Source organism: Cajanus cajan, chromosome 5, assembly GCF_000230855.2.
Source record: "Cajanus cajan strain Asha chromosome 5, NIPB_CcT2T_4, whole genome shotgun sequence".
Taxonomy (NCBI): domain Eukaryota; kingdom Viridiplantae; phylum Streptophyta; class Magnoliopsida; order Fabales; family Fabaceae; genus Cajanus; species Cajanus cajan.
In genome coordinates, this window is record NC_138521.1 from 2,067,927 (window position 1) to 2,092,088 (window position 24,162).

Genomic DNA, 24,162 nt, shown 5'->3' on the forward strand with positions numbered 1-24,162 from the left:
CAAACTCAACACAACCCAATCAAAATCTAATATTGTATGGATTGGGTACTGTTAGGCATACTCGAAAATCATGTGACTCGAAAAGATTGATAGCGCTGCCTGAGAAGTAAAATCAACACATGATGAAATTATGGGACTCGAAAAAACAAGTGTTGCTCGAAAATAGTTGAAAAGTTGAGACTGTTAGAACATGGAGGTTAAGCCAAAACGGTTACTAAAAAATCAATCGAGAAAACAAGGAACGTGGGAAGAGCGGTTAAAGGAAGTTGAGTCAAGACCACGTAGCAAAGATAGTGGATAGCGGTTATGAGTCAAAAGCGTACATGTACAGAATCAACCGCCCTTAATTGCTCTATAAATACAAGGAGTACGGACCTTTACTGAGGTCGAAAAACTCATACTAGAATTGGACTCTGAAGCACTCTCTGCCTACACACACACATGGCTTTCGTGCACAAGATCGTTTTTGGGTATGACTGACTCTCGGCCACTTTTTTCTTTTTTTAGGAGTAGAAGTAGAATAGTCTTCTTTTTCTTTGTTTAATTACGTAGTGTATTCATGTACTGGGATCAATATGTTCGCATGTGTAACGTAATTTGATCATTGTACGAAATGAACTATGATTTGCATTGCTAACATATATATTGTTCACTCTGTTCATATTATTATTTGCTTGCATGAGCATCGCTTGTTAGTAGTAATAGAAGAATATTTCGAAACAAGTAGTTGCTAAGACTTTCTCATCCTACTCTCCATTCTCGGTAACACGATAACGCGCAGTGAGACACCTAAATTGAAATACGTTCGTATGCTAGTCTAAATAAAAAGAACCCAGGATTTGATGGTTAATTCCACCGTAAACAAATTGGCACGCCCAGTGGGACACGTTTAATTTAGAACATAATTGGACTAGTTTTAGGTGTGTGAATTGCATGAGATTAAGGAGTGGAAGAACTATGTCTACGTCTGATAACATGAACGTAAACCATAATAATGTAGATGTAGAACAGCCTAACTCCAATCCTGATAATGCTACCAATGTGACCAGGGGGGCAAGATCTCCTCCTGTGTTGCTTGAAAACCATGCTAGGCATAATAATACCACTCAAGAGTTGGTAAATGTTACTAGAGAGTACCCTTGGGGTATGCCAACTAATTGGCGAAATACCCAGCCTGCGTATGTCGAAATGTCAATGCCTTTTATAGGGCCAAATTCACAAATGAATATATCCCCACAGGGATATAATCCTGGGCCAAGTGGACTGGGTTTTGTTATGCAAGACCCATATCAACATGTAGGAACAAGTCAGGAGGGTTCATTAATTCGACAAGGTAGTTACATGCCCACGGGTATTAGTAATCAAGCAATGATGGCCCTTCGACAACAAATGGACCATAGTAATCATGACATGGTCAATTTGTTGTCTACTCAGATGCACAACATCATGACACCCCTTTACGAGCTAATAAACAAAATAGGAGATAAGTTGGGTAATGGGACTCCTTCGAGAGCAATGAGTGTGAATCTGAACGATACAGAAAACCCTGGGGGGCATGGAAATTTGCAAAACATAGTTCGACCTAACAGGAACCCTAATGATAATTTAGATCAAATGGTAGAAAGGATATTGAATAGACATGGATTTGATGTAGGTCGGAATGAACGCCCATACTTTGTGTCAGCCTTTCCAGATTATATTACACAAGTAGAATTACCCCGTGGAATGAAAGTCCCAAAATTCTCGAAATTTGCAGGAGATATAACTGAGTCAACAGTTGAACACATAGCTAGGTATGGGGTCGAATGTGGGGATTTGGCTAATAATGAATACTTGAAAATGAAATATTTCCCAAGTTCGTTGACTAAACATGCTTTTACCTGGTTTACTACCCTGCCTCCTAATTCGATACATACTTGGGTACAGCTAGAAGGTAGCTTTCATGAGCATTTCTTTCGAGAGGAAACAAAGGTTAGTATAGTCGATCTAATGAATATCAAAAGGCAAAGTAATGAAACATTAGATGACTATTTAAATAGGTTTAGGCAATTAAAATCTCGATGCTATACTAATATTCCAGAACATGAATTGGTTAGAATCGCCGCCACAGGTTTAGACTTCTCAATACGCAAAAAATTAGTAAATGAACAATTGAGGGACATGGCTCAACTTGCTGAGAAAGTGAGGAGGATTGAACAAATTAAATTAGAAAAGGAAAAGTTGATGAAATTCGACAAGTTCGTTCGAAAAGAAAAGATAGCGTATTTAGAAAGTTCTGAGTTAAATGAGGATTCTAATTATGAAGTTGTAAGTGAAGATTTCGAGATTAATTTGGCAGAATTGCGCCCTGGACCTACGTACCAATGTCAAATGCTAAAACCAGGAGGTAATATAGAAGGGAATTCGACTAAAAAATATAGTTTTGACGTTAGTAAGGCAGAAAAGATATTCGATACTTTGTTAAAAGATAAACAGATTATACTACCAGAGAATCATAAAATTCCACCTTTCGAGCAAAGAAAAGGAAAGAAATTCTGCAAATATCATAATATGTATGGACATTGGACTAACAGTTGTGTGCGTTTCAGGGATTTCATCGAGAAGGCGATTACTGATGGTCGCCTGGCTTTTGAAGAGAAGGAAATGAAAGTGGATGTTGACCCATTTGCTGCCCATACTGGCTATGTTGAACCAGTTTCGATGTCCATCAACATGGTGGAAGTCGCTGCTGAGGACGATGATAGCATTGAGCCCATTTCTGATGAGAAGCTCGAAGAGTTAATGGAGGATTTTCATAAGAGCAAGAACCCATATACCCAAAGGAAGGGGATAGTCTGGTGGAGTTTTTATCGAAGAAAAAAGAAGCTGATAAAGAGGTCATGTTGTGTCCTCGATGCAGTGCTGTCTTCGACAGAGCAGCGGCTAAGGCTTTCGAGGAGTCTGAAATAATGAAGAATTACAAAGCTGAGAAGCTGCGTGAAAAAATGAAGCCCAATGCTAGGTTGAATGCTGGTCTGACTATGAGGCAAGTTCATATGCCTCAATATAATGCCCCGGTTGGGAAGATGGAGATGTATAACTCGTCTAGGTTCGGCAATACTTTTGTGCCGAACGCGAATGTGCCTGTCGGGACATGGAACGCACCACCTAGGTCTATGATGGGTCGAGGTAAACAAGTAATGACTAGCATGGGAAACCCGGGACAAAGAAATGCAGGAAAATTTTCGAACTTGACTACAGGGAATGTTGGAATTCCAGCTGGGGGATATGGACGTGGATTTCGACAGCCATTTAACAACTTAACCAAAACTCAATGGAGGAGGCAGCAAAGGATGCGTAAAGCAACCTTTGAAGGTAGGGGAGGAAATCGTTTTTCGATCCCAGTTCCTCAAAAAGGGGAATCTTCTGGCAAGTTCATCGAAGACGATGAAGACATGATAACAAACTGCTTCGAGAGCGGTTTCGAGGATTCTTTGGAAGATATTTGCGGGGTAGTTTCCATTTTACCTTCGGAGTATGCTGGTGCTATGGAATCCGTGAATGAACAAGAGGATATCATCAGGGAAGACGTTTTCGAGGACCCCAATTATGAGTCCAAAATCATATGGGTCAATCAAATCTCGAGGGTTATCCCTAAGTTCAACTCTGCTGTTTTCGACTCTCCCACAGAGGAAATGAAAGGACATCTCAAACCCCTATTGTTAACACTGATGATCGAAGGGCAAGAGGTAAACAAGGTCTTGGTCGATGGAGGCGCAGCTGTGAATATTTTGCCTAAGACAATGCTGAAAAGGTTTGGGAAATCCTTGGATGATCTGAAACCCCATAACATCATGATCTCCGACTATGCAGGCAAATCTTCACATCCTGAAGGTATGATTCTGCTCGATGTACAGATCGGAAGTGTGAAGAGGACTACCATGTTTATAGTAACACCTTCCAAAGCAAACTTCAACGTGTTGCTAGGTCGGGAGTGGATTCATGGTGTAGGTGCTGTTCCTTCGACCGTACACCAGAAGGTTTTCTTCTGGAACGATGATGAGGGTTTAGAGGTTCTCGAAGCTGATCAGAAGACTTATGAAGTTGGCATGTATTTTGCTGATCAACAACTGACAGCATTTGCCAAGACCAAACCTTTTGACGCTTACAACTCTGGGGTGATGGATGAAGAGGAAGGTGTCAAGAAAACCTTTTGTTGGGATGTAAAGAGAGGATTCGTTATTCGAGCCGAAAAGAATTCGGCTCCATTGGATGCATGAAGGACGAAGATCCTTATTCGAGCTTTTTAGCTCGAATATCGGCCTACGTGGCCGATCAAACGGCCAATTTGGCCGATAAAGATCAATTTGACGATGAGGTTAGCACGGCTATGTTGGCCGAAGAAAAACAAAAAAAAAAGAAGAGATGGATTTCGAATCAATAAAAGAAAAAGAAAAACAACAAAAAGAAAAGGAGTTCGAAATCGGGAAAAAGAGGGAAGAAAAGCAAAAAACAGAAAATCAAAGGGACGAAGGAGTCTCAGATAAAAATGAAAAGCAAAAAGAAAAAGCAGAGCTAGAACTCAAACTGAATTGCATTTTTGATGATTCACCTTTGGGTTTCGAGAGTGCCGCTAATGGAGAGCATAAGTTAGAATCCCAAGATCCGCTCGAAGAGGTTAATCTGGGAACTATCGAAAATAAGCGGATCACTTACATTAGCAAGTTCTTGCAAGGGGAGCTGAAAGGGGAGATAATTCAAGTCTTGCATGAATATAAAGATTGCTTCGCATGGGATTATGATGAAATGCCAGGTTTGGATCGAGAATTGGTAGAACATAGGCTACCAATGATCCTAGGAAGGAAGCCCATGAAACAAAGTCCCCGAAGATTTGCTCCTGAAGTGATCGAGAAAATCAAAGGGGAAATTGAGAGATTGCTGAAAGCAAAGTTCATCAGAACTTCGAGATATCCTGACTGGATCTCGAATATAGTGCCAGTTATAAAGAAAAATGGAAAACTCAGAGTTTGCATTGACTTTCGAGATCTCAACATGGCAACTCCCAAGGATGAGTACCCTATGCCCATTGCTGAAAATATGATAGACGTCGCTGCAGGTAACGAGATTATGAGTTTGTTAGATGGTTATTCTGGATATAATCAAATTTATATTGCAGCGAATGACGTGTCGAAAACTGCCTTTCGATGCCCAGGTGCCTTAGGCGTCTACGAATGGGTGATGATGCCATTTGGTCTTAAAAACGCTGGTGCGACTTATCAAAGAGCGATGAATTTGATCTTTCATGATTTGATTGGTAAGTTCGTGCAAGTTTATATTGATGACATAATTGTTGGCTCAAAACAAAAGAAAGACCATTTATATCATTTGAAACTAGCCTTCGAGAGAATGAGGAAATATGGTTTAAAAATGAATCCATTGAAATGTGCTTTTGGTGTCATAGCAGGCGAATTTCTGGGATTTATTATACACCAAGGGGGATCGAGGTAGACAAGAACAAAACCAAGGCTATCATGGAGACCAAGCCTCCATCGAACAAGAAAGAGCTTCAATCTCTCTTAGGTAAAGTAAATTTTTTGAGGAGATTTATTTCGAATTTGTCTGGTAAAACTAAAGTATTCTCTCCTTTGTTGCGTTTAAAAAAGGAGCAAGAATTTCGATGGGATGAAGAGCACCAGAGAGCATTCGAAGAAATTAAAGCTTACTTGGCTCATCCTCCAGTGCTTGCACCAATCTCTGAAGGGAAGCAACTGAAGTTGTACATTTCAGCTAATGATTCGACTATTGCGGGCATGCTGGCGCAAGATGATGAAAATGGCATCGAAAGAGTCATTTACTATTTAAGTCGAATGTTAGTAGGAGCAGAACTTAGATACACCCCTTTAGAGAAATTATGTTTAAGTCTTTATGTTGCGTGTACTAAGTTGAAGTACTATATTAGGACTCGTAATGTTGTAATACTTTGTCGAAGTAATGTGATAAAATATATGTTGTGTAAACCTGTGTTACATTCTCGAGTCGGCAAATGGGCACTTGCCTTAACCGAATACTCATTAACTTTCGAGCCGCTAAAAGCAACTAAAGGACAAATAATTGCAGATTTTCTTGCAGAACATTCGAATGGAACTGAAGAAGTTAATTACATAACCACCAAGCCTTGGCAATTATATTTTGATGGCTCGAAACACGAGTTAGGCGCCGGAATAGGTCTTTTAATCATCTCTCCCAAAGGGGTCCCAACGAAGTTATCAGTCAAAACAAATACAGGATGCTCGAATAATGAAACTGAATACCAAGCATTGATTACTGGACTTGAGATTCTTGAAGAATTAGGCGCTAAAAATGTGGTAATTCGAGGAGATTCACAACTGGTCATCAAACAATTAACTCGAGAGTATAAGTGTTTAAATGAAAAATTAATTGAATTCAAAACTCGAGCTACACGATTACTTGACACGTTTGATGAAGTAGAGTTACAACACATTCCCCGGGACTCAAATCATATTGCAAATAAATTGGCCCAAATAGCCTCTGGATATAAAATCAGTAAAGAGTATCTTGAATATCTGATTCATACAGAGAGTGAAGTGTTAGACTATCGAGCAATTCTAAATATAAGTTCAGCAGGTCAACAAGATTGGAGGAGCGAATTGATCGAATACTTGCGAGATCCTAACATAAAGGTTGAAAGGAAGATTAAACTCCAAGCTCTCAATTATCTCTTACTAAATGATGAATTGTACAAAAGAGGCTTCGACGGAGTTTTGTTCAAATGTTTGGGAGACCATGAAGGTTATATAGCAATGGCAGAGATTCATGAAGGCATTTGTGGAGCACATCAAGCTGGAAAGAAGATGAAATGGGTTTTGTCAAGGAAAGGCTTATATTGGCCTACTATGATTAAAGATTGTATCGAATTCGCAAAAAGTTGTGTGGAGTGTCAAAAGCATGGACCAATACAAAAGGTACCGGCAAGCGAGTTGCATTCGATCATCAAACCTTGGCCATTTCGGGGTTGGGCAATGGATTTAATCGGACAAATACACCCACCTTCCTCGAAGAACCACAGGTATATACTAGTTGCCATAGACTATTTTACAAAATGGGTTGAAGCTATTCCTTTAAAAGAAGTCGAGCAAAAAAATATAATTGATTTTATCGAAGACCATATTATTACAAGGTTTGGAATTCCTCAAACAATCACTACTGATCAGGGTACGGTTTTCACGGGTCGAAACATTGCTCGATATGCAGAATCAAGAGGAATTAAGTTGGTAACTTCAACACCATATTATGCCCAAGCTAATGGTCAAGTTGAGGCTGCTAATAAAGTGGTAATTGGTTTAATCAAAAAACACATATCAAATAAACCTCGAAATTGGCATGAAACTCTCGTCCAAATACTATGGGCATATAGGAACTCACCTCGAGATGCCACGAAAACAACCCCATATAAATTAGTATATGGCCATGAGGCTATTCTTCCTATTGATATTAACTTACAATCAATTCATATACAAAAACAAAATGAATTACCCGTGGAGGATTATTGGAACTTGATGTATGATGAGTTGATCTCTTTAGAGGAAGAAAGATTAATTGCGTTACAGAATATTGTTCAACAGAAAGAAAGAGTCGAGAAAACTTATAATAAGAGAGTGAATATGCAACGTTTTCGAGTCGGAGAATTGGTATTAAAAGTTATACTTCCCATGGATCAAAAATCTCGATGTTTGGGGAAGTGGTCATATAATTGGGAAGGCCCATTTCTAGTCGAGCAAGTATATTCAAAGAACGCATATGTAATTAAGGAGATAAATAATTCAAGTGCAAGCAAAGTCATAAATGGGAAATATTTAAAACATTTCCATAAAAGAGTAGAAGAATAATTGTTCAATACAAGGCAAATATAAACTAAAAGGTTGGAAAAATAGATAAGAAGAATGAATTATTGCAAAAATTGCTTCTTGAAATCCTCGAAAGCTTTGTAAGCCTCGTCCAGATTCTTTTTGCGAGACGCACATTGAGCTTCTAAATGCCTCTTCTGCTCCAAAGTCTTTGCTAACCGAGAAGAAATGGCTTTGCCCTCTTCCTTAAGCCCTGTTTGATGTTGCTTGATCTCTTGACTCTTAATTTTCACTCCATCCTTCTTCGAGCGAGTTTTGTCAAGCTCGTGGTTTAAGGCTTCGATAGTACGTTCGATATCAGCCTCCTCCTTCTGCAATGCTTGTAAAGCAGAAATCATTTCTTCCGTTGATTTCTTGATAGAAACCAACTCGTCTCGGAGTTTCTCGAGCTTAGCACGGTCTCCTTCAGTTTCGACCTCAATTTGAGTCACTTCTTGATATGCAGTAGACCACTGAGTTCGAAATTCCCAGGCGCGGCTAAAGGGCTTGATAAATGCTTGAAGCTCTAAAGAAATATCAGAAGGAAGGTCCGAATAACTGAGCAACTCATCAATCATTTGTTGCACTTCCGTTTTGAATTCAGGAATGAGGAAGGCTTGATCGAGATCTTTAACGTATGCCTTCGAGCGAAAAGAGTCGAGTAGGGGTTGGTAAGAAGGTGTGTCAGAAGCTGGCTCAACAACCTTCAATTTGTCTTTCTCTGACCCAGAGGGACCACTCGTCCAGTTGTCCAACACTTCGAAGATAGTATTGATATCTTCGTCCTCGTCATTAAAGAAACTCATCAAATCCAGATCTGGAGAGGGAATCAAGGAGAGACCTTGGACAGAAGAAGTAGCACCGCCCTGGGTCGAAGGAGAAGTGGTAAAAGGTCTAGGGGACTCAGTTGAACCTGCACAAAAGTAAATACATAAGAAACTTCCATTAACAAGGTATCATATCGAAGATTAAAGTTGAAAGAAATATACCCTGGTTCGGATCCAAGGGAGGTTGTAGTTCGAAAGAAGGTTCACCTTGAGCGGAGTCTTGCCGCGTCTCCATATTAGTCAAAGGTTCGGGTTGGGGAATCTTACCCTCTTCGACAGGAGGGGGAACTTCTATCGAAGCCATGGCAGAGGCAAGCGCCGCAACATCCACTTGAGGAGTAGACAACTGAGGAAATGAAGAAGTCAGGCTAAACATCAAGAGGAAATTTGAGTCACAAGGTATAACAAGATGAACATGTTGGGTTACCTCAGTGGCAAAGGGTACGCTTTTCTGCACCTCTTGAGACACCCCTTGAGAAGAATCCAGTGGGATAATCGCAATATCCTATTAATAGGATTTTAGAACGGTTAAAGGCATAAGAGAAATATAAAGGAGGAAAGACGTCGAAATTGAGATACCTTAGGAACGGACTTCATGGCGTCTTTAAGCAACTTCTCGCCAGAGGATTGTTGAGGTTTTTTGGGAAGAGGCAAGACCATCTTACCTTTCCCCTTGTCTTGTTTTTTTGTGGTCGAGACCTGAATTGGAAAATAATTGATTAGGTATGAAAAACGAGCAAGAAAATAATCTTAATATTTGAGTTAAGATACTTAACAGTTTTGGTACTGTCTGAACCTATTCTTTGTTTCTTCGAGCTTCCAATACTCTGTAGAGTAGAATTTCGAGAAGGTAAGATAAAATATTAGTTTCGAGAAAAACTGCAATCCAAACAAGGTATACCTTAGAACGTAAAGAAACCTTGTCAGCAGCGGTCTTTCTCTTTCGACCCTTTTTCGATGTCTCCTTATCCTCGTCATCGTCACTCTCCCAATCAGGAGTTGGATCAACATGTCGAGGAACACGCTGAGGGATGGCAGCTACAAGTGTCGAGCAAAGAAGTGAGACAAGTTTAAGGTATACGCGAAGAAGAAGGAGGTGAAAAATATTTACCAGGAGGAGGGTTAATGTTATTGACCCAACATAATGGCCACCATTTGTTTCGAGGAAAATCGTACACGGAACATCTCGCGTAGGTAACTTTATTCTTTACAGGAACTTCTTTGCGCTCAAGGTAAAACGGGTCGAGTGTTTTCACCCAAGGAGGATGAGATACATGTTTAACTAGACCAAAAAGGGCATTTGGAAGAGGAGGTATATGCTTTGGACAAAATTTTTCGAAATCAGTTTTACCTTGAGGATTTATTACCTTTTTTGAGCGAATGTTCCGTTGTACCATTTTCGATAATGAGACAGAAGTGTCAAAAATGGTTCGGTGCGCATTGTCAGGTCGATAACAAACCTTAAAAAATTGTTCGAATTGATAAATGATAAGTTGATTCTTGAAAGTACCTGGTTGTTTAGGCCCCTGCGAACAAGAAAGAGGAGAACTAATCAGCTTTTTCAGAAAGCCATCAAAATCGGTGAGTTTATCTACAATATAGTAACACCACCATCGAAGGTAGCATTTTGAGACTAAGAAGGAAGGAGAAAAGGTGGTCGGTGTAAGCCTAAGTTCTTTATCAGGGCGAAGGATGAAGTTAAGGACTTCTTCATAATTCCCTTTTTCGACACAAATATCCGCATCAATGCCCTCTTTACGTCGAAGGGGAAGAGGTTTCATTTGGCAAAGTCCAAACTGTCGAGCAAAAAGTTGGGGCTGATAAGGATAAAGTCTGACATCTTTTTGCCTCATACCCGACATGATCACATCCCAAGACAAGAATCCAAACCACAGGTCAGTTGAAGTTGGACTGATGCTACCAACTTGGTTATTTTGGCGCAACCATGTAGGACCTATCAAGTTCGGTCGAATGAAAGGGGCTAAATCTTCAGTGAAGTCAGTAAAGCTAAGGATGGCTCTAATATATTTCTCGAAATTGTCTACCAGACGCTTTCGAGGGGTAAGGGTTGTTAAACGAGCTCCTTCGAGTTCACATATGGGAATGGGTTTTGAGGGCAAATGAAGTTTCTTCTCCAATAGCGCGTTGAGCCAAAGTTGAAGTAGCCATAACGGGCCAGAGAGATTTCGAGGCCCAGATTCTCGAGCAAGACTTTCAGAAGCTTCATCAAGACAAGTATAAAGAGAGGCCAGAAGTAATTTGCTTAAGCAGATTTTCCTTTGCAAATGAAGGGCTTGAGCTAAATTGTAATAATATTTTGGGACTTGAAGCGAAGGGGTACAAAAGACACAGGCTGACAACCAGTACATAAGAAAGGCAATATGTTCTGAAGGTGAGACAGGCGTGTCAGGTTGTCCCATATGCGCGTTAATAAAGGCCAAATAGGTCTTCTTATCCCAAGAAATTGAAGTATCCTTGATCGAAATTTCCTCTTCAAAGGCGTCAGGATAAAACCTATCTCCAATAGGCTTTAACCCTGTTATAGCAGCAACATCAAGTAACGTCGGGCAAATGAAGCCACAAGGAAACTCGAAAGCCCGAGTCTCTCTATTCCAGAAGAAGATAGCAGAAAGGAGCATTTGAGGGTCGAAAAGGTGGAGGTCGAACTTAGCTAGTTGGATAAATTCAAAAATACCTGTTTCTTTCCATTCTGAGGACATAGAAGCCTCTACACGAGCTAACCAAGAAAGGTGCCTTTCTTTAACGGGGGGAAACGCTCTAAAAATTTTGGTAGTATCCCCAAAAAGGTTTAGGTCTATTTCTGGGGAATAAATGAAAGGTAGGGTGGTGGAGTCCTCAGGCAAAAGGGTATTACCATATCTCTTGGTATTTTGACCAGCAAAAGGACCAAGGAAAGCATGAACAGAACCATCTGCTAGAGAAAAAGGAAGAAGTACCTGAGATTGGTATATTTTCAAACTAGCCTCCTCCATGCCTGGAATTGGAATGAAAGTGTCATCACCTTCTTTGACCTTTTGAACCTGAGCACCAGTCAATAGCAGAGGAGTGTCCTGGATAGTAGTTGCGGTGGCCATAGTGGTTACCGGAGTGGTGGGCATAGCAGCAGAAGTAGTAGCAATCAAAATAGGGGAAGAAGTGGTGGCAGTAGGAGATATTGAAGAAGCTACGGCAGCAGAAGTGGACGCAGCAGAAGAAGCCATAACAAACAAAAGCAAGAACAGAGAGAACGGTCTGAGAAGAAGATCAAGAACCAGAGCAAAAAAGAAACAGTGAGCAAGAAAACTTGGGCACGAAGGAAGAGAATGGTGAAAACAATTTAACCCTAGGGTGAAAAAGGGGTTTTAAACGAGGTAAATGGGCCTAGGTTGAAACGGGTTAGGTTAGGCAAGATTATCTGAAATATTAAATTGAATTTCCAAAACAACCGCCAAAACGTTTCATATCAGAAGGCAAATTTATGGAAAAATAGAAGTATGCGCCGTCAGAGCTATCAATGTCACATCCAAATGGTCAGTATCTTACAAGAATAGGTTTTCATCGAAAGAAAGATTAAGTTAACGTCAAGAAAAGTGAACATCAAGAAACAAATCGAGGAAGTATCGAAGAACAACCTTGATAGGAATTTAGTTTTCTCCTAAGATGCTCATCGAAACCAAATTCCTAGGGGGGCATTTGTTAGGCATACTCGAAAATCATGTGACTCGAAAAGATTGATAGCGCTGCCTGAGAAGTAAAATCAACACATGATGAAATTATGGGACTCGAAAAAACAAGTGTTGCTCGAAAATAGTTGAAAAGTTGAGACTGTCAGAACATGGAGGTTAAGCCAAAACGGTTACTAAAAAATCAATCGAGAAAACAAGGAACGTGGGAAGAGCGGTTAAAGGAAGTTGAGTCAAGACCACGTAGCAAAGATAGTGGATAGCGGTTATGAGTCAAAAGCGTACATGTACAGAATCAACCGCCCTTAATTGCTCTATAAATACAAGGAGTACGGACCTTTACTGAGGTCGAAAAACTCATACTAGAATTGGACTCTGAAGCACTCTCTGCCTACACACACACATGGCTTTCGTGCACAAGATCGTTTTTGGGTATGACTGACTCTCGGCCACTTTTTTCTTTTTTTAGGAGTAGAAGTAGAATAGTCTTCTTGTTCTTTGTTTAATTACGTAGTGTATTCATGTACTGGGATCAATATGTTCGCATGTGTAACGTAATTTGATCATTGTACGAAATGAACTATGATTTGCATTGCTAACATATATATTGTTCACTCTGTTCATATTATTATTTGCTTGCATGAGCATCGCTTGTTAGTAGTAATAGAAGAATATTTCGAAACAAGTAGTTGCTAAGACTTTCTCATCCTACTCTCCATTCTCGGTAACACGATAACGCGCAGTGAGACACCTAAATTGAAATACGTTCGTATGCTAGTCTAAATAAAAAGAACCCAGGATTTGATGGTTAATTCCACCGTAAACAGGTACAGATTTTGTATTTTCAACCTGTTATTAACCTGACCCAATCCAATAATAATAATAATAATAATAATAATAATAATAATAATAGTGCTTAAATAATCATTTGTTCAGAATAATACTCACTGTCACCCTTATTAAATAACAAATTTTATATTTTAGATTAATAACATTATAATAATATAATATTTATTTTAAATTATATTTTATATTAATTAATATTAATTTTTTGAATTAATAATAATATAACACATTAATTAATTTGTTTTAAAATTTAATTTATATCATTAAATTTGTAACAATATATCAAATAATTTACATATATTTTAAAATACTTAAATTTTAAAAAATATATAATTATATTAATTTAATTAATCTAACTCAATTCAATTCGTTCATAAGAGTCAGATTGAATTAATTATTTTTTTAATTATATAAATTTAACTTAATTTAATCTATTAAAATTTAATTGAATCCAATAATAAAGTGCAATCCCATCCACTTTAACCCATAGATTAAAGTTTGTGAGAGAGACATAGATAAAAATAAAAAAACCCAAGTTAGGCATAATGTGGCACGTGTGTGGCATGGTCTAAAGTTTTCCAAGCAGTAGACGTATGTGAGTTGTGAGGCAGCCTTGTTGAACCTGAACGGGCGTTACTTCTAAGCCCTGATTTCGATGCACCATCACTCACCCAACCACCAACCATTTTCATTTTCTTTTCCTCGGGAATGTGGAATCAAGCTTACAAAATTAAGAGCACATTTGATATTTGATTTGCTACTTGGATGATGTCTATGTTTCAAACAAAAGAAAATACATATTATAAAGCCATGGCTAGCTTGAGGTGACTGACAGGTTACCGGCTGCAGGTGGAAGTGTGGCTGCAACGGCAGAGGACAGGCGCGTGCCAAGTGACCGGGGACGGGGACACCCGGTTGGTGCCACTTCCTCTGCTCTGCGGCTGTGTGGGATGGTCCGGCAGATAACACACATTCACCTCGATAACCCAAAAACCCTGCACGCCCTCGCTTTTGCACCTTCCCTTGTTCCACATTTTTTTTATTTATTTTTATTCAATTTACTATTTTTATTTATTTACACAGTTCCAAACTTAAAAGTAAAACAACTAATCAGGCATTTATTTTATTGTGTTGAAATAGAATATTAAGTGACATTAAAAATAATAGCGCTGTAATTAAGAGGAATAAAGAATTGAAGAGTAATTAACGTGGTCCAAGTGTCCAAGGGGCTAGCTTTAAATACAAGAATACAAGGTTGAAGACGAAGACAGAAGAAAAGCGAAAGAAAGAAAGTTTGCATCCACATCTCTTAAAGTTTGATAAATTAAAGACAGCTAAAACGGGTCTCCCTCTGTGGATGCTTGGTTTAGGTGCGGACCTCTTGTGGGCCGACATGAACCGTCTCCTTGCCTTTCTCTTCCACCAGGTATATATATATAGTACTATATATTATAGCTTTAATTAACTCCACATCTATATATATGTACATATTAATTAATTAATGCATTGCAGGGAGTGTTGGATGAACAATTCTTGCAGCTTCAGCAGCTGCAAGATGAGACATCCCCTAACTTCGTCTCCGAGGTTGTCAACATTTATTTCCACGAATCCGAAAAGCTTCTCACCAATCTCAGAGCTTTGCTGTAAGTCTTCTTCATCACCATATTTATTATTTTAGGTATATATATATAGTGTTACGTTACTAGCAGCTACTAGTACTACTAAACTAATAAATATGAATGGGAATGGGAATGCAGGATGGAGAGAGAGTTCTCGGACTATAAGAAAATGGGGATCCATTTGAATCAGTTCATGGGTAGCAGCTCAAGTATTGGAGCCAAGAGAGTCAGAAACGTTTGCGTTGCCTTTCGTGCTGCTACTCAACAGAATAACCGTGCTGGGTCTGCCTAGCTCCCTGCAAATTCCCTTCTTTTTCTCATTTTCTTTTTACTAATCTTAATATTAATTCTGTTACACCATTGCAGATGCTTGCGCGCCTTGGAGATGTTGGAGCATGAATATTGCTATCTCAAGAACAAGTTGCATGAATTATTCCAAGTCTGCCAAATTACACTACTTTTATTAAATTCATTCTCCTAACAATTAACATAAACCTAATCAATATCAAATTATTAGACCCTTCCCTTCCTTATTATCTTTATTATTTGGTAATGAGCAGATTGAGCAGCAACGGGCTTTGGCAGCAGGAGTTAGGTACCCGGCGCAGAATTAAAAGAAAGCAAATGAAATGATGTGCCAAATATTTTTGGTGTTTCTGGTTTCATAAGGCCAAGGGCACGTCTTTCCGGTTTTAGACAGACCAAGCTTTTGTACTTGCTTCTGTAGGGAATGCAAAAAAGGGATCACCGTCTCTGCCGTTTTGGATTCTCTAGTGTACGTAGTGCCATCATGCTATGCTTTGCTTCGCTGTTCACTTTTTCAACTAAAGTGGACCAAATCTATTCAAACTTCCTGCTGTTACCCTATTACTATTCATATATATATACAATTTGTGTCGTCCTCTTTGTATTAGCTACACACAGATGGAAGGAAATGGATACAACATAACATGTGAACCTCAACAACATTTTACTGCTCTATTTAAATTAAATTCTGTTGGACTATACGAAACTAATTATACCAAAAACAAAGAAAAATCTGATGCAATCAGATTTATTCGAAGAATAACTCATCATTTATTTAACTTAATTGGTGTAAGACAAATCTATGATTTCGACCAAACTAATTACACATATTGGAATAAGAACTATTTAAATGCATTACTTTTCGATGCATGTATGTAACTTTTGTAAAGTAAAAGTAATTTACGTCCTTTTTACCATTTTCGTGAGGAAAATAAGGAAAAGGCGAAAGAATCATAACTTTTCCTTGTTCAATATCATCAAATAAAAAAGGAAAAGGTGTTTCCCTTCTTTTAAGTTTAAATTTTATAAAAATACACGATGAGTGGAAGGGAAAAGGCAACAAGAAACGAATTGAACTAATTCATGCAGCAATGACATACGAAATAAAGGGTATATATAGTTTGAGTCGTAAGTAACTAAGTTTGTAAAACTTAACGAATACACATTCAAATTCGAAAGGGTGGGGCAGAAATAAAAGGCGAATGGTACCTACCGCGGGAAGCTATGTTGGACTTTATTTGTATATAGCTGAAATATTTTCTCTCTCTAGAGTCTAGCCATAGCTCGTATTCGTAATAGGTTAAAGTAGCAAACAAGACAAGTGCTGCATTGAAATATTGGCATGACGCTACCCAAAGCGCCTTTCCTTTCCTTTCTACCAAACCATTCGACAATGTCACTCTGCAAGAGAATCTAACCTATCTATGCAGAATGGATCGGTCAAAAGTTGAAAGCCACTGTGTGCATGTTTGTACATATATATAAATATATTAAAAATTTACAACATATCCTAGCTAAGCTATCTACATATATTGTGACGTTACGTATGTATTGTATATGATATGACTCCTTGTGATTCATAATTCATTGTCTCCACAGTCCACAGCCAGGTAGGGATGAGATAAAAAAGATGGGTCTCTATCTTAATATTGTTTTCAGTACATGAAATATTTGAATAGTCAGTAGTACCTTTGAATTTGATGGATGTTGTTGGTCAAATTGTTGACCCAGCTATCTAGGCAGAGATTATTTGCAGAGGATCAGGAGAGAACAACAGTGGATTTGCAATTGCATGCAGAGGCAATCAGGCAAATATATATAATATAATGCAGCCAATAAAATATAATATATGATGGTATATATGTAATATAAGGCAGCAAACAAAATATAATATTTGCAATTGCATACAACAGTGGATTTGCAATTGTCTAGTCTTGTTCATGCATACAACAGTGGATTTGCAATTGTCTAGTCTTGTTCATGTACAGTTAACATTCCGTAGCAGCACAACCCATCTGGTTACCAGTTTAATCACTACAAGAAAATTATGATACAGTGACACACATCCTATAATGATATTATATATATTATTAAAAATTATTTTTACTTACACAAAAATTATAATATTGTTGAGTGTCTTTTATGCATGATTTGCACTTAACTTTTGGTACTCTTTTTGGTAATTGTAAATATTATATATGTTATTTTACCCCCCTTTATTTAAAGAATCAAGTTATACTAAAAGAGTAGAGGAGTAGTAGCAAAATCTTAAGAAATTTCCTCATTTTTTGCAGGTTTTTTAGGAAGGCAGAGATCCACAGCCATAGTTGTGGATCTGGAGCTCGAGCTGTGAAAATCTAGGGAGAAATTGTGAAGGTCAGAAACTTGCAGCTATAGCTGTGGTTCTGCAGCTATAGCTGTGGTTCTGCAGCTATAGCTGTGGAAATCTGGAATGCTCATTTTTTGGTTCTAGAGACTTGAAGCTATAGCTGTGGATCTGGAGCTCGAGCTGTGAAAATCTGAAATACAATTTGAAGCTCTAGAGAGTTGAAGCTAAAGCTGTGAACTCAAAGCTAAAGCCATGGAGCACCCAGGACCTAGCAAAAACTCCAGAGATCCACAGCCATAGTTGTGGCTTCACAGTTGCAGCGCTGGAGGTTCCTTAAGCTTGAAGGAGTTGCCACAGCTATAGCTGTGAAACCACAGTTGCAGCTTTGGAGGTTTCTTCACCCTGAAGGACTCTCTACAGCCATAGCCGTGGATCTACAGCTGCAGCCGTGGGAGGAAAAATCACTCTTTGCCCCTGTTTTAAAGCTCATATAAAAGGGGAAAAGTGAAGAAACAGGGCATCACGAAATTTACAGAGAAAAACAGGGGAGAAGCACGTGAAGAGGAGAGAACGAAGGGAGAACAAAGATTTGGAAGCTGAATCCTTTGGGAACGAAGATCAACTCCATTTCTTCATCCTTTACTTTGTAATTTCTTCTTTTCACTCTTTGATCCTGTAATGGCCATGTGTGGCTAAACTTCTTAAGGATTGGTTGGATGTAACTACTAACTCTTCTTCTTCTTAAATATATGCATTTTGATCTCATTCTTTGTGCATTGATTCTTCTCTTAATGCTTATATCGACTTGATCACCCGTTGTATGATTTTTGATTTTTGAATCCAGTTGGAAAACGTTTTTGAAAACCCGAACTGAATCTTGCACCTAATCATTTCTTGTTCTAGGAATAGACTTGATTTGGTTAGTCACATTGTTCAAGTCATTGTTCTTAATGCGAAGTGTTAAACTCAAAACATAGAGGAATCATGTTTTGAGCTTAATGACTTTAGGATTCAACCTTGAGGAATCTTGTTGGATTACTTAATGAACGTGGAAATAATGGAATTAGAATCGCATATATTTTAAGAAGATCTATGAGTTAGCAAGTGCTTCTGGACCAATCCTTGTCTCTTAACCATTGTCTTTACTACTCTTAATTTATTGTGTTGTTTTACTCCATCTTTACCCATTTGCAATTTTAACATCATTCTCATTTAAATCATCAGAGCAAGAATTACTAAACACTCAAATCCTTGAGGACGATATTTGAATACTACTTCGAAACTTGGTTCACTTGCCAAGTGGTGTGTTTGCGAAAAGCCTTCATCAAGTTTCTGGCGCCGTTGCCGGGGATTTGGTGCTATTTAGTGATTCTTAATCTTGTGATTTTGTAATTTTGTAAATAAATTATTTTGTGAATACTTAGAGTATAGAGATATTTGTCTTGTTGTGTTTGTGGACTCACCTTCCTGTGTAGACTTCTTGGAATTGTATGCGAGGGAAAACTCCAGCCGAGGAATTACATTTTGACTCTGAAGTTGAAAGAACGGCAAGGAGGAACAATAGTAGAAAAAGAAGGCTTAGACAGTTAGAGAGAATCCAAAATCAACAGCAGGATCTTCCAAGTTCTTCTACTTCATCAAATCAACCATTCCTTGAATCCGAGATGGCTGAAGATGGAACAGGAAATCATAATGGTGGACATGGACCAGCCAGGCCTCCTAGAAGGACCCTAGGTGATTATGCACAACAACATGGTCATAGACATTTCTCTAGCATTGCAGCTCCAAATACTTCTAGAGCAATGGAGATGAAGCCTGCCTTCCTTACTTTGGTTAGCTCACAACAATTTGTTGGCCTAGATCATGAAGACTCATACTCACACCTTTTAAATTTCTATGAGTTATGTGGAACAATGGGAATTCTTGAAGGTGATGAGGAAGCTGTATACTTGAGGTTGTTTCCATTCTCTTTAACAGGAAAAGCTAAAGTTTGGTTACAATCTCACCCGAATCAAAGTTTGACAAGCTGGGGTGATGTGGAAAACAAGTTTGTGAATAGATTCTATCCTTCATCCAAGTATATTAAGGCCAAGTCAAAAATTACTACTTTCAGACAAGGTGCAGATGAACCATTTTGTGAAGCCTGGGAGAGATTTAAGTCATTGCTCAGAAAATGTCCTAACCATGGGTTTGAAGATATAGCACAACTCAACTTCTTTGTTAATGGAATCAAGCCTGAGGTGAAGATGTTATTAGATGCAGCAGCTGGTGGCACCATGATGACTGTGAGCCCAGAAGAAGCTACTCAAATTATAGAATCTTTGGCATCTTCTGATCACCAAGCAGAGCATGGGAGACATCAATCTCATAAAAGAGGAGTTCTTGATCTTAGCACTAATGATGCAATCCTTGCTCAGAACAAGCTGTTGTCCCAACAGATTGAAGCACTGACTAAGCAGATGGCCAAGATTCCACAACAGCTTCATGTTATTGCTTCTTCTTCAACTCAAGCAAATTCTTCTCTAAAATGTGATTTTTGTGGGGGAGATCATCCCAATGGTCATTTTTCTGAAACTTCAAATGAAGAAGAAGTCAACTATGTGGGCAACCAACAGAAATGAGGTAATTTTAATTCCCATAATTATAATACTAACAATTATATACAGGGGAATCAAGGTTGGAGAAACAACAACAACCAAGGATATGGATGGAGGAATGAAGTTGGATCATCCAATAGGCCACCACAACAATCACAGCAACAACAACCTGTGTATCCCTCTATGCATGAAAGAACTAGTAAATTGGAGGAGACTCTGAACCAGTTCATGCAGGTATCTATGAACAACCAGAAGAACACAGAGGCATCCATCAAGAATTTGGAGGTGCAGGTGGGTCAGCTAGCTAAACAATTAGCTGACATGTCTAGAGGCCCATTCTCAGTCAATACCAAGACCAACCCCAAGGAGCATTGCAAAGCCATAACTACAAGAAGTGGGAAGGTAGTTGGTGAAGATGTTGGAGTGAGTGAGAACAATGAGGGTGCTGATAATAAGGAAGAAAATAGTGAATTGAAGGAAGTTGAGGAAGAGAGTGAGAAGAATGAGGGAGAGAACAATAAGAGTGAAAGTGTAGATAGTGAGAAAATAAAATAGAGGAATGGAGTTGAGAAGGAGAAAAAGAAAAAGAAGGGCAAGGAAGTCATTTCCACTATTCCTGTAAGAAACTTACCTTACCCTCATGCTCCTTCTAAGAAAGAAAAAGAAAGACAGTTCTTGAGATTTCTGGATATCATAAAGAAGCTCCAGATTAATATTCCCTTCACTGAAGCCATGGAACAAATGCCCACTTATGCTCGGTTCATGAAGGAATTGTTTACTAAGAAGAGAAGATTTCTTGAAGAAGAGACTGTGGAGCTTGAGGCAGGATGCAGTGCTATTATACAGAAGTCTTTACCTCGGAAGTCCAGAGATCCAGGCAGTTTCACTCTCCTTGTATCAATTGGAAATCTATCAGTGGGTAAGGCACTCTTAGACCTTGGAGCTAGTATTAACTTGATGCCTTTATCTATGCTGAAGAAGATAGGAGAAGTGGAAGTAAGACCTACAAGAATGACCTTACAGTTGGCAGACAGATCCATTAAGCTTCCATATGGCATAGTGGAAGATATGATAGTGACGGTTGACAAGTTCATGTTCCCAGTTGATTTTGTAGTAATGGACATGGAAGAAGATGTGGAGGTTCCATTGATTCTGGGCAGACCCTTCATGAAGACAACTAGAGTTATCATAGACATGGATGATGGAAAGTTGAAGGTGAGAGTTCAAGATGAAGAGGTGAATTTCAATGTTTTTGAAGCAATGAAGTTTCCAAAAGGCCACAAAGATTGCTTTAGAATTGATGTATTAGATGATGTGTACTTGGAAACTCAAAATGATTTCAAGAGCTCATCGCCACTGGAGAAGGCTTTGCTTCTTTCTAATGAAGAATTGGATAAGGTCATAGATGAAGAGGATCAAGATGTTATTGATGCACTAAATAAAAGAGAAAACTCTTCTGCCAATGTTCATTCAAAGAAGAATTGAAGAAAGAGGAAAAAGAGCAAGTAGTGAAGCTGGAATTGGATGACAATGTAGTTGGAAAACACAGGAAGTTACAGCTTCTTGAACTTGAAGAAATGAGATTTAATGCTTATGAGTCTTATAAGCATTGCAAGCAGAGAATCAAAGCATATCATGATAAGAAGATTTTAAAAAGGAGCTTCAAACCCGGCCAATCAGTGTTACTATTCAACTCTAGATTGAAGTTATTTCCGGGCAAACTCAAAACTAAGTGGTCAGGCCCATTTGTAATTAAATCTGTCAAATCACATGGAGACATTGAGCTGAAAGATCCTGCCTCTGGAAGGACTTGGTTAGTCAATGGTCAAAGGCTCAAGCATTATCTGGGTGGTGAAGTTGAAAGACTCACTACCATCACTCATTGGAAGGAGCCATGATCAAACAGGGATTGTCAAGCTAAAGACATTAAATTAGCATGTTCTTGTTTAATTCCTAGTTTAAATTCTGAATTTTGTGTTGAATATTGTTTCGTTAATGTTTTTTGCTCATAGCTATGTTTAGTTTCATAATGCATGTTGTTTTGTGTTTTGAATGATATATAATGTGTTAAAACTACCACTCATGTTGACAGCTTGTTTTATGTTTTGTTGGTTGGGATATATGAAGTTAATTTGATGATTTAGAGTGGTTGTGTAGCATTTTGTTCCTTATTTGGCTGTTATTTTGTTGTTTTATAGTGGTGTTGCATTGTTTTGGGTGTTGGGTCTGTGAGTAGTTTGATGATTTGGATTGTGGAGAAAACTATTTTTGTTTATAGGGAGGTTTGATTCCCTGCTGTGTGTGAGAGGCAGGTTGTGCAATAGCTGATTGTGGTTGTTTCATGGTTGACCTGTTGCTGCAGAGCATAAAATCATGTTGTTAATATATTTGAGTTGTGTGCAATTTTAGTAGTGTGAGATAATCGAAAGGGTTAGAGTTTCAAGTTTTTGGTGCAAGTAGGTGTTTTGGGTCATATGGTTATAAACTTGTTTTGATGTGTTTTAATGGTTAGAAATTTTGCAAAATTTTGAGTTTTATGGTTATGTTGGCTGTATACTTTGTTCGTAAAGTATTAGTCTGTGAGGTGCCATTTTTGGATGATTTAGAGTTGCTTGGATAGCTTTGAGTGTTGTGTGGTCATAAGAATTTGATCATTGGTTGGGTTTCCAAGTTCGTGTAATGTGAAATGGTTTAGAATGTTAAAATTCAAACTCTCACCGCTGAAGCGCTGGACTCACGGCCTTAGCGCCAACTTGCTGCCAAGGGCTCTCATGTGGAAAAAATTCGATAGCTCAAGCGTTAATCCCATGGCCATAGCGCCAAGTCCCTGGGGCTCTCACTCTCTTAAGTTTAAAAACTCCACAGCTATAGCGCCAAGTCTCAAGCTAAGGCGTTGACTCTCTGCCCATTTATTTAAGAGCTTCAAACTCTCACCTCCACAGCGCTGGATTCATGGCCATGGCGCCAACTCACTGTGATGCAAGAAACTTTCATAGCTCAGGCGCTAGCTTCCATAGCCTTAGCGCCAAGTTTCTGCCCTCCAACATAAATCCCAGCGCTCAAGCGCTACATTCACGACCATAGCGCCACTTTTCTGGCTCCAAATTATGAGACCGTGGGACTCAAAACATATTGAACTAAATGATAAGTTGGAGCATTTTGGGTCAGTTTTAAAAACTGAACCCTTCTCTTTACCTTTTCATTTCTCTCTTCTTCCCCTCACGGAACCCATTAATCCCCTCACATTTCATCTCCTATCTTCATAATCTACATAAAACCATCATTTTGCATCATCCATTACGCACACAAACACAAAACACTCCATTTTTATTGGCATTGCAAGGTAAAGTCTTCACTTTTCTCTTCTATTTTCTTCGTTGCATGGAAGTGGTTGTAAGTGCTTCATTTCTTTGAACCTTTCTCATAATCTTTCATCATTTCTGAACTTTTTGATTGATTTGGAAGTACACCAATGTGTAAAAGCATGATTTTGGGTGTTTGAGTTCTCAACGTGAACATGCATAAGCATTCACATTTTTTGCCTGTTTTGTGTTCGAAGAAATGCCTGAATGAGAAAAGTTTTTGATTTGAACACAATCAATGCCTAGAAAAAGGTGGTCACTGAAATGTTCCATTTTGTGAAGAATTTTGAACCTTGCATGACAAGAATTCACATGCATTTGGCTTTTCTTTCTCATGTCCACCACGTGTTTGGTTAAATGCTTGAGTGAATACGTGTTCTTATGTAAAGTGTAAAATCATTGTGCTTGGTTGATCATTGGAGCTAAAAAAAAAATATTTGCTTGTTCATTGGTGGCTTTGAAATAACTTTAGTGCTTCACATGTTAGAATGTTTATTGATCATTCCTTGTGCCCCATGAAGAATTGTGTTTTGTTTGTATGATCAATATGTGGATTAACTTGGTTGCAAGAATTGGTTGTCAAATTTTCAGATAGTTCGTTCAAGAGGTGGCGGTTCAGGCAGAGGCTCTGAAGCCACTCATAAAATCTCAGATGCACCAACCCCACCACCACCATTTGAAGTGGCATGGGGACAGTCCTATATTTTTTG

At 38.6% G+C, this 24,162-nt stretch overlaps 4 protein-coding genes and 1 non-coding gene across 7 annotated transcripts; 3 read left to right on the plus strand and 2 right to left on the minus strand.

Annotated features, from left to right (window-relative positions):
- Positions 1 to 8,375: 8,375 nt before the first annotated feature.
- On the minus strand, positions 8,376 to 12,137 carry LOC109814161 (uncharacterized). 3 transcript variants are annotated; one of them, XM_083074712.1, is made up of 4 exons: positions 10,221 to 12,137; positions 9,290 to 9,748; positions 8,873 to 9,215; positions 8,376 to 8,796 (listed from the first exon to the last, which is right to left on the minus strand). In XM_083074712.1, exons 1-2 carry the CDS (start codon positions 11,929 to 11,931, stop codon positions 9,507 to 9,509), a joined length of 1,953 nt encoding a protein of 650 aa, XP_082930838.1. In that variant the 5' UTR covers positions 11,932 to 12,137; the 3' UTR covers positions 8,376 to 8,796; positions 8,873 to 9,215; positions 9,290 to 9,506. The 3 variants fall into 3 exon arrangements, with proteins under 3 accessions (XP_082930838.1, XP_082930839.1, XP_082930837.1); XM_083074713.1 differs by having other exon boundaries at positions 8,918 to 9,748; XM_083074711.1 differs by having other exon boundaries at positions 8,873 to 9,748.
- A 2,223-nt stretch (positions 12,138 to 14,360) lies between these two features.
- Positions 14,361 to 15,775, plus strand: LOC109809555 (pseudo histidine-containing phosphotransfer protein 6). Its single transcript, XM_020372894.3, has 5 exons — positions 14,361 to 14,665; positions 14,752 to 14,882; positions 14,997 to 15,140; positions 15,225 to 15,297; positions 15,419 to 15,775. The coding sequence occupies exons 1-5, from the start codon at positions 14,597 to 14,599 to the stop codon at positions 15,470 to 15,472; spliced, it is 471 nt and encodes a 156-aa protein (XP_020228483.1). The 5' UTR covers positions 14,361 to 14,596; the 3' UTR covers positions 15,473 to 15,775.
- A 3,803-nt stretch (positions 15,776 to 19,578) lies between these two features.
- Positions 19,579 to 19,684, minus strand: LOC114915704 (small nucleolar RNA R71). Its single transcript, XR_003805219.2, has one exon. It is a non-coding gene; the product is annotated as a small nucleolar RNA R71 (small nucleolar RNA).
- Positions 19,685 to 20,822: 1,138 nt separating this feature from the next.
- Positions 20,823 to 21,575, plus strand: LOC109809014 (uncharacterized). The gene has a single exon (XM_020372233.2). It carries the CDS (start codon positions 20,823 to 20,825, stop codon positions 21,573 to 21,575), a length of 753 nt encoding a protein of 250 aa, XP_020227822.2.
- A 92-nt stretch (positions 21,576 to 21,667) lies between these two features.
- On the plus strand, positions 21,668 to 21,988 carry LOC145957693 (uncharacterized). Its single transcript, XM_083074108.1, has one exon. The coding sequence runs from the start codon at positions 21,668 to 21,670 to the stop codon at positions 21,986 to 21,988; it is 321 nt and encodes a 106-aa protein (XP_082930234.1).
- The last annotated feature ends 2,174 nt before the right edge of the window (positions 21,989 to 24,162 follow it).

What these genes read in the sequence shown, in the direction of transcription:
- LOC109814161 (XM_083074712.1), bottom strand. Translation starts at nt 11,931, where the DNA reads ATGGCTTCTTCTGCTGCGTCCACTTCTGCTGCCGTAGCTTCTTCAATA. An exon ending in GCAGGGGCCTAAACAACCAG is followed by an intron (nt 9,749 to 10,220) that starts GTACTTTCAAGA and finishes CGACACTTGTAG; the next exon opens with CTGCCATCCCTCAGCGTGTT.
- LOC109809555 (XM_020372894.3), top strand. Translation starts at nt 14,597, where the DNA reads ATGCTTGGTTTAGGTGCGGACCTCTTGTGGGCCGACATGAACCGTCTC. An exon ending in TTGCCTTTCTCTTCCACCAG is followed by an intron (nt 14,666 to 14,751) that starts GTATATATATAT and finishes AATGCATTGCAG; the next exon opens with GGAGTGTTGGATGAACAATT. An exon ending in AGTTGCATGAATTATTCCAA is followed by an intron (nt 15,298 to 15,418) that starts GTCTGCCAAATT and finishes GGTAATGAGCAG; the next exon opens with ATTGAGCAGCAACGGGCTTT.
- LOC109809014 (XM_020372233.2), top strand. Translation starts at nt 20,823, where the DNA reads ATGGAACAAATGCCCACTTATGCTCGGTTCATGAAGGAATTGTTTACT.
- LOC145957693 (XM_083074108.1), top strand. Translation starts at nt 21,668, where the DNA reads ATGAGATTTAATGCTTATGAGTCTTATAAGCATTGCAAGCAGAGAATC.